Genomic DNA, 9,880 nt, shown 5'->3' with positions numbered 1-9,880 from the left:
TAAATATGTGCACACTTCAAGTTCTTGGCGTTCAAAAAGTTCTAATTCTAAAGAAAATCATGCTTTTTTTCCCCCAAATATGAAAACTCTTTTTTTTTAAATAAAAGTTCAAATTTTAAATAAATGTAAGAAATATATAAAATTGTAAAATATATTCTTTAATTCCCTAATTATTTTAAAATCAGTCATTTTAATTTGATCCCATACACTTTAAGGAGCGTTGTCGGTTTCTATGGCAACTGCCTATCAATACATCCTTTTTTTGTCACATGACAAGCTTTCCCTTAAAATATATTAATGAGGCAAAACGTTTGGATGATTAAACAATTGTTGGAAGGTTTTGGGCGTTCAACCCTAACTAGGAATGGTGTTTCTGATTCTGCAGTCACTGAAATCTGTGGAAAATATATTGAAATCTATTTAAATATTTTTATTTAGCTGTTAAAATATAGTGAAAAAGGTATTTTCATATAAAATCATTTAAATAAATTTGACTGTTTGTAAAGACCAAGTGATCGATGGGTTTGCGTTTGCATCAAACACATGGATATACAATGTCACGCTCCACAGAGCATTAAATAATCTGTTCACTAATAGCCCCTGACACCGGCTACTGGGGTGGTTATTGAGTGCCGTGACACTCGGTAGGTATTACAACACAAGCTTTGGCAGGTTTTATCATTAAAGCGGCCGTTAAGCCAATAAACGCACTTTAATGCTTATGGTAGCTGAGCGTCAACATTAAGTCAACATTTCTTTTGTGCGTGTAAATGGATAGAGAGATTTAAGATTTCCAATGGAATTTTTAATAATAAATGAATGAATTAATAAAAAAATTATACATTAATGATTAATGATAATAATAAATTAATGATTTCCACTACAGTTTACTGGAAACCACCCGAGGCTCCAAATAAGAGTAGAAAAAGGGAAGAATACGTTAGTTTTGGTTTTTGGATATTTGAAGCACGAGGGAATGTTAATATGTTACAAAAAAGGTCCTCCTGTATATAAGATAAAGTCAAGAAAATAAAAAACATAAGACGTCAACATTCTGTGCTTACGGATTAGTCCAATAGCGCTGTGTACCCCGATCTAATTAATAATCCAGACGATTCTATGTAATAATTGTTTTTAAGTTAAAATAATTACACTGCTTTTCTCCATTCAGATCTAGAAAACAAATATAGAATTTTGTTCACTGTCATTATTATCATAATTCTTTTTTTGGGGCAGATTTTAATGGTCTGCAGTGAAACATTTTACAAATCAGGTCTCTTTTAGTAGCTTTTTAACCCCTTCACGACAAAGCCCGGGCATGTACAGGCTCACAATGTGTTTTAGGACAACCTGTTGTCCTTAAGGGGTTAATATCACGCTTTGAAAGGCACCCGGATAGCACCCGTTCCTTCCACTGTTTACCCCGTATATATATTTAGGGTGGATCCTAAAATTCCAACCGCACTTGTAATAGGTATTAGTCCGCGGCGACACTTTAAGATTTAACCATTAACACTTTCCGCTGAAACAAAGAGCAGGATGTAATCTAGTTTGCATGAAACACATGTAGTTTGAACAGCGTTTACAAGACTCTGATAGCATCTCGGGGAAGATTGCGGTGCAAGGTTCTTTATGGAACTTTCTGAAGAATGCTTTAATCTTTGAGAGAATGACGGCCACCGTACAATGTAAACATATATATATATATATATCTTTTATTACGCATTCAATTGTGCACAGCACATACATCACAAAATTGATGAGCACCTGTATAAAACTACAGACAAAATGTGAAACATTGTAAACCGTTCCCCCTAGAAGGGTCATTCCCGCATCTGCAATGGATAAGTGCAGCTCTAAACAGTAAGGAAGGCCAGACGGAGCTCCGTAAACAGCAATTCACCCAGACAGGACATGTGTAAATCGCCATAATCTGTAGGGATTATTGTAAGACTGCAAACTCATCGCCAACGGAAGTCATGGAACCCAATGGAGAGATGGCAGGGATCCCCAAAGACTATATTGGTTTGAGTTCAGGGTCTTCTAGAACAGTAGAGTTCTACCAACCATCGATGGGAAACCCAGTTGGAAAACCGTATTTCTAAGACTAAACTATAAGTGAAACATTCTAGAGGTTGACTGCGATGGCAAGATGCCGTAAGTGGGAGTATCACGATACACATGGTGGGGTTGGATAATTAGAAGAAGAAATATTAACACGGAATGTAAACAAGAACTCAGCAAAAAAAATATCTGAAACATAAATCCCGTCGCGGTGATCTTTGATATAAAATCTTTCAGGCCAGATACAGAAACGAAATCCGCTGGGATTGAAAGGATTAAAAATAACCGTTCTCATACCGGCGGCAGGACTGGTTTTATGAAAAGCACCGGCCACGTTCGCAACGTATATATATATATATATATAATGAAAAATATAGGGTTACTCGAGGACCCTATAGTGCAGGCCAACAGCTGCCTGCAAATATTTCTGCCGTGATTATCCTTACTAAAAGTAAGTCACGGAGTAAAGATAGCTCAAACGTGACCAGGCTGTCTTAGCGCTCCCCGTTTCGAGTATATTTGGCCACGTATCGGAAAACACAACTGTAACGAGACGCACTCTGCTAGTGAGGTAGACGCAAAAAAAATAATAATAAATTAATGGGAATGAGCGATAAAAAAGCAGCAATCTCCTTTTCGAAAATCCTCCTTTTTTTCTTTTCTTCGCTATTAATTAAGAGGTTCGTTCTGTAACGCTTAGAGGTCAGCTTTTCACCATCAGGTCTTAAAATATACTGGTTCTATTTATTAAAAAAATTAGTTTTTTTTTTCTTCTATTAAACCCACAGCAAGTTTTTTTTTTCTGCTGCTTTTTTAGGACTCTTATTTTTTTTTTTAGAAAAAAATATTCCAAAAATCAAGTCTTCTTCCACCTTCGGAACCCCAACAGAATGTTACACGCAGCGTTACTTAATGATGTCACCCGCCAAAGAACCAGACCGTTCCGGCGATAAACGGGTTAAGAGACATGTGCTCCTTGGAGACATGGCCGAGATTGACGGCACCAAAGTTCAGAGTTCAGCTGTGACAGATCTAAAAACAGATTTCTAGGAGACTCCTCTTGCACCGCACTTTCTGCATCACAAGTAAATTGACACTGCTCCGGTGTAACAGTAAAAGAGCGGCGTGTTATGGGTATCTTCGGCCTTAACACTTGCGTCGTCTTATCTGCTGTAACAGGGGGGTATGAACACACGGAGACGCGGCTTGTAGCCTGTAAACAGTATACGAGCCCGGCGAGGGCACCGGTACAGCTCTTTCTGCATAGCAACATGTCGGCGGCCTTCCCCGGCAGCTTATGAGAATAGGCAAAAAAAAAAAACCCTGACTTGGCGTTTTGCTCCAGAAAAAGGAAAACAGAATATTGATAAAAAATACAAAACTATAAATAAACCTTTTCTTTACCGTATATACAATTTAAGTTAAGTTAAATATGTTACATCAACCCTTGCATTGAAAGTGCAGCTCGTTTAATGCCCCGTCCGGGGGCTTCGGCCGGGAAGAGGATTCAGATCCGGGGAAGGAAATGAGTCAAAGTCATGGTCGGGGAAACCCTGTTCCCTTTTTTTGTCCGTCCGTTTTTGCTCAGGCCGATGTACATTCCGGGGTATCTCCTGGACTCGTAGGCGTTGTAGTTATTGGGTAGCAAAGTCTCTTTGAATTTGCATTCCTCGTTGAAATATTTCTTTGGGACAAAAAAAAGAAAGAAAGTGGAAATCTAAGTTAAAAAACAGTCATTTTAGAGCAAAAACATCATCTGTGCATTATAAAACTTGCTTAACTTTAAGCTGAAACTTAAGCGGAATTACTAAGAACGTTCTGTATTCCAGTAGAAGTTCTAACATCAGTTGTCCTGGAGGTTTAAGAGGGCACGGTCTACTAAAAGAGTCTACATTTTGTGTCTCTCTCTTGGGCCATCTCATTTATAGACATTTGCACCAAAAATTAAATAATCTATACATAGAAACATAGAATCTGCCGGCAGATCGGCCCCATTCGGCCCCCATCTAGTCGCCCGTTTCTCCTGCTGTAAAGACCTAAACCATTAATAGGTCGTTGGTCTCGTCTTAGATTCAGGAGCCGTATGTCTATCCCATGAATGTTTATATTCCCTCGCTGTATTACCCTCTACCACTTCTTCTGGGAGGCTGCTCCACTTATCCACTATCCCCTCCGTAAAGTAAAACCTCCCTATATTACATGTAAGCTTCTGACTCTCTTGTCTTAGATTACAGGGCCAACTCAACCCTTCTTACAAGAGAAGCTCACGTGGATCGACCATCCTATAATAATAGTGAAGTTGAGAATCCAGAATCCTCGTCTCACCTGCAAACTCCCAGTTTAGTGAATGAACCCCACATTAACATTGTTTCTTCTATGTGTGCGAAATGACGAGATTTATGATGATCTCTCATAAAGAGCACAGATTAACCGCTCAAAGAGCCTGACTCGAGTGCGTAGACATGTTTAATCTGGCCTGTTTCGCGTAACTATTGTTCTAAGCAACCTGTCCGCAACGCATCTTTTTTTTTTTTCTCCTGGTGGAAAACACTTATCAGACGGATTCATTCAGGATACTAAAACAGACGAAGTTCAAAGAGACGTCTCTAATCTTCAGCGTTTGAAGTGGTTTGAAAAGGACGGATGATCATTTCTTCTGTTTAGAATTATAATACGAGCGCTATTGTGAGACCCTTTTACTATACAGATCCGGAACGCATCCAACAAGACCGGAAGCTATACGGGCCGGTCTATGACATGACTGTGATTGTCATCATGTAATATATTAATATGAGTTATCGCTTTACGAACGACACTGCATGCTGGACCAGAAGAGCCGATCCACCGAAAAGTCCCAGACCAGCCGATAACTCCTGAATGAAATCATTATACAAGTTTCATGCGTCTGTGGAGCAGATACCTGAGACCGGGTAGCCAGTTCCATATTACAGAGCTGGGGAAAGTTTTAGGGTTTCAGCAAACTAACCAAGGGTGGTAGATAAGTCAACCAGGCTCCCAGCAGAAGTGGTAGAGGGTAATTCAGTCAGGGTATTAAACATGCATGGGATAGGCATACGGCTCCTGAATCTAAGACGAGACCAACGACCGATTAAGGATTGAGTCTCTACAGCAGGAGAAACGGGGACTAGATGGGGGCCGAATGGGGCCGATCTGCTGGCAACTTCTAGGTTTCTATGTACAAATTCTTAGGTTTTGTGTATTTGGAGCTCGATTTCCAGTGCAAAGTTTGAATAGTATTCTTATCACCATAACAACCACCAGAACGGTCCGAACCGCAGAAACAGCCTTTTTAGAGATGAGACCACTTTTTGCACAGAACCCCAATAGTGTCGCAGAAGTGTCACGGAACGCACTCTTATTTACACTGCAAACAGCTGCAGGGCAGGTTACAGCATCTCACGCATTTAGATGTTTTTAGGGGCAATTGTATTTAATTAGTTAGGATTTGAAGAGCATTTCAGTAACGCATTTTTAGGATGGACGTTATCATGAGAATTTAAGATGAAAAATAGCGCTTTTAAATCTTTGCGTTTCCTTTAAATCGGAGGCATGGAGGTTGTTAGGAACTTCGAGACAGATGTTATCTCAGAATCAACGCTTTGATGAGCAGCTGCCCACAGGACCCCTTGGATAGCTTGCGGCACCTGCGGACACGTCTTTTTCCCTCCCGTATCTCACAATTATTCTAATCTCACAATTATTCTAGTAAATAGCCCCAGGCGGTGGCTGGCGGAGCAGATCATACGCAATCCATAACCAAATAGCAGACAGGCGGAATCAGATTAGAACGGGGACAACTGACATTTTAATTCTGCCGCACCTGGAACAAAATCCCGATTTCCTATATAGATCTGAACAACAGGGACGTCCACTACGCCAATGGTAACAAGAATAGTCCTGCTTGAACACAGGTTGGGTATTTAAAATTACACAAGGACACCTGTTTTAAAGCAGGAATCCGTGTAAGAACCGGGCGGCCTCTTAGGAAGACAATTTGTAAACCACACTACGGGATTGTGTCGTGGAAAATGTTTTTTTAAATGCCAGTTAATTGTTTAATTCAAAGAATGTCTTTGCATGAAATCAATTGAGCTACAAACTGTAGAACTACAATTGAACTACAATGCGGGGCGGCTTAGTGGAGGTATGGGTTTTAGTACGGGAGGTCTCCGGGGAAGCGAGCCCATTTACAGCAGAGAAGACATTAATTAAACGTCCTCTCCCGCAATGCAAAGAATGGCACGGACTTCAAAGCGTGGGATCGGTAGCCTGCTAAAAATCCCCCCATACAACACGGCATACCGCACCTCGAGTTCCGCGCAGCTATGCGAGCTATATATACATCCACATATCTCCCCGTCCTGACTCATGTCACACATTAACTGTGCCTTTCCACGTCTTCCCAGATTGGAGGATTCAATCTTTGCCGTCAACTCCCAAACTAATACTTCGACAAAATCGCACGACGATGTAACGAGATCTAAACGGTTCCCGGGAATCTGAATATCGAAGCATAAAATGGATATTCCGAGTTCTATAAATATTCCAGTATTTTGATAAAGGGTACGTTTTTGGAGACTATGCTAAATGGCGTGTTGCACGTCACGGAGGACATTGACATACGCCGTCATGGGTGAACTTGATGGACTTGCGTCTTTTTTTTTCACCATAAATGACTTGAGTGTTGAATGTTACTTACAGATCCGTAAAGCTTGCCTTTCCCGTTCATGGCCACAAAAAGTCCGCTTTTGACGCCGTACAGACTCACGACGCCGACTTCCACCGGCGAAATCTCAAGCAAACCTAAAAAAGGAGAAAGAGGCAGATGTATCAAAGACTATCCCGGAAGAAAGTTCCTAATTTCAAACCATTTAGCACAGATTTCGCCGCTCTTATCAACGCAAACATTAAGGATTTTGTATCGCTATCTTTAGAAATAGACGTTCATTTAAACTGTACTAAGAAAAGGAGTAAAAAAAATTCAGGTAAAATATCCAAGTTTCGTTATTTTATATAATTTGACAAATAGTTTGTGGTTTTCTAACATCATATAAAATGACCACTTGCAGTGTACTAATATTTTATATGTCCAAGTATCTTGGATTAATGTAGTTGTGTTATGATGTCATACTGTGTAACTAATCACTATGGCGTATCTTGGGCACCATATTGCCGATCCATCTGGCCAAGTTGAATAGAACTTCTTCTCATCTAAATGCTCTACAGATACTCCAGAATTTTATATGATGTTAGAAAACCAGAAACTATTTGTCAAATTCTATAAAATAATAAAACGTGGATATTTTATGCATTGGAAATTTTGGTGTAAATTATGCAGCGTCCAAATGTATGATCTCTTAAATGACTTTTGATTAACTCTCTCTCTCCTGAGCCCTTGCGGGTTTTATCACATTCATGTTCTTCAGTTTAGGTCCCTTCAGGGTTGACTAACTTGGGCATTCGTCATCGTGCCGTCTTAGACTAAATCCTATTGTTGCCCTGGCGGATCAGGTTGTGCAATAGGGCAAGGGGTTAAGTCACTAACAAATGCTTTTCTGTCTGACATTCATATTTAAAAGTTACGTTCCTCGCCGCACTTCTCAGCTTCTCATGTTCTAACAGCCAAAAATATCTGGTCGAAAACTCTAAATTTTATCAATTAAGGGGAACTTTGTATAAATGTAACTTTATGTTTAATGCCAATAAGCCACAAAGGGGGCATCTTACAGTTCCCACCGCTGAATCATAATGTTCTTCATGTCTCGACATCTGGATAGAGATTAGATATCACCGGTGGTGCAGCGTGGTTAGGATTAGTTGCATAGGTGGCATTTCAAGTCATTCCATTCCATTATCCATACCGGCAGAGCTGCTACAATATTTATTATATATTATTATTATTATTATTATTATTATATTAGTATATATTGGTAAATATTCCAAAAAAAGGTTTGATTTAATGCGTTAAAATATATTATCTCCTAAAATCCTAGTTTGGTAGAAATCTTACAGAATAAAGCATTGTCCAAAGAAAATGCCATTTTTTTTATTAGACCTTCTTGAAAGGACTCAATAAAACAATTTCTCGGGGGTATTAAGATCGTCCCTTGTTTTTATTAAAGCTTTAGTGGACAAAAAAGAAAGATCACGATCTCAAGGACACTAATCCTGCGCCGCACGCACTTGTCCTACGGAGCAGAACACAATCTAGTCCTAGCATTAAATGTCAGGTCCTTGTCACGGCTTCATCTAATAGGAAGAGAAACGTTTGCCGGATCGACTCCTTGGCAAAGAATACGGTCAGCGACACAACAACCAAACTTAAAATATTAAGAAAACTCAATTAATTTGTTTAAAGTATTTACTGTTACTTTATATCAAGTGCTTGGAATTCTGAAAGCCATACTTTGTAAGCGGGTTGTTAGGCTACATCGCGGCAAATAAATAAAATACCAACATTTTAGCAACTAAGAGCTATTTTTTGGGGCTTTCTGTTTGGTGCCAGCTTGGTGCCGGTGGCAGACGTCCAACGCGCTCGTCAGCCAAATTGATAAAAATGAAGAAGACTTACTGTATCGGTTTTCACTGTGCATTCCGTTGATTCTGCCATCAGGTAGAACCTGGATATGAAACCCGATGCCCACGTTGCAGTAAAGGCGACGCAGCCTCTTGATGCCCAGCAAATAGTCGCTGTCCCGATTAATTTCCTTTCTCTCCCCTGGGATCCTAGCCAACGATCTGGAGAAGAGGGTCTCCCAGCGTCGATCCAGGGTGTCATTCCGCTGGGTGGAAGAGAGTGGAGCGCCGTCCACCGTACCCGAAACCAGTCCCAGGAGCAGGATTGGCACGAGGGCCGATTGAACAGTCATCCTGATCATCGTGGGCACACGTGGTTTAAGGAGTCAATTGCTCTAAAAATACCTCAACCCGTTCTCCAAATATACTTAGATCAAAGAAACCAACTGCTTAGCTGTACGAGGAGGTGTGGTTTGCTCTCTTCGCTCGCATGGAGTCTTCTCTAAAAAGGGGGTTGACTCAAGGAAAGTTTATTCGAACTTGATCTCAACTTGTCGTTAGCTGCAGTGGACTTGTCCGAGGTGTTGATCTCCTCCAACAGCTCAGCCATAGCACTTTACCCTGGCCACGATATTTATATCCATCGGCCGGCTACCTATTACATCACCACCTCCAGCTCATCTACAAGCTGAAGCTGTCAGCCCAGGCACTGAACTGAGCTCACTAAGGGAGTGAGGACGAGTCTTTAAGAGTCTCTATTCACAGGCGATGAGAAATGTCACTATAAGCTTTGCGACCGTACAGTTCCCGGAGATCTTTAAATGCCCCGTTAACCGCTCGAGTGCCAGATCAGCGTTCAAAACAAACACTTCAAAGCAAGCAACGCTCACTCTCGGCAAATGTAATTTCTAAGAATGTTTTAAAACAGTATGCGTAGCCCGCTATCGTTACAGCGTACGGTAAAAACGACTGGAAAAAAAAAGTCGGAAATTCCAAATGAAAGAATTGATATCATTTTGTTTGTGCTACAAATGCAAATAATAATTTAGTAAAAAAAAAAAAAAAAATTAAAAAAAAATTAAAAAAAAAGAAAAAAAAAGAGAAAATTTTGAAATTAATACTTATATTTTTTTTCTTTTTTATTATACATCTGTAACATACATATTTTATATCTATTTATTATTCTATATTTATATATCTAATAATACTTTATGTAATATTACCTTATAATACTATATTTCAATAATTCTATTAATATAATACTATATATAACACAGGC

At 39.7% G+C, this 9,880-nt stretch overlaps 1 protein-coding gene across 1 annotated transcript; it reads right to left on the bottom strand.

The window, feature by feature from the left end:
• Positions 1–3,570: 3,570 nt before the first annotated feature.
• FGF4 (fibroblast growth factor 4) lies at positions 3,571–9,181 on the bottom strand. Its single transcript, XM_053448783.1, has 3 exons — positions 8,657–9,181; positions 6,785–6,888; positions 3,571–3,748 (listed from the first exon to the last, which is right to left on the bottom strand). Exons 1-3 carry the CDS (start codon positions 8,961–8,963, stop codon positions 3,572–3,574), a joined length of 588 nt encoding a protein of 195 aa, XP_053304758.1. The 5' UTR covers positions 8,964–9,181; the 3' UTR covers position 3,571.
• Positions 9,182–9,880: the final 699 nt, after the last annotated feature.

Source organism: Spea bombifrons, chromosome 10 (assembly GCF_027358695.1).
Source record: "Spea bombifrons isolate aSpeBom1 chromosome 10, aSpeBom1.2.pri, whole genome shotgun sequence".
NCBI classification, from domain to species: Eukaryota; Metazoa; Chordata; class Amphibia; order Anura; family Pelobatidae; genus Spea; species Spea bombifrons.
This window is presented reverse-complemented; position numbering and strand designations above follow the sequence as displayed.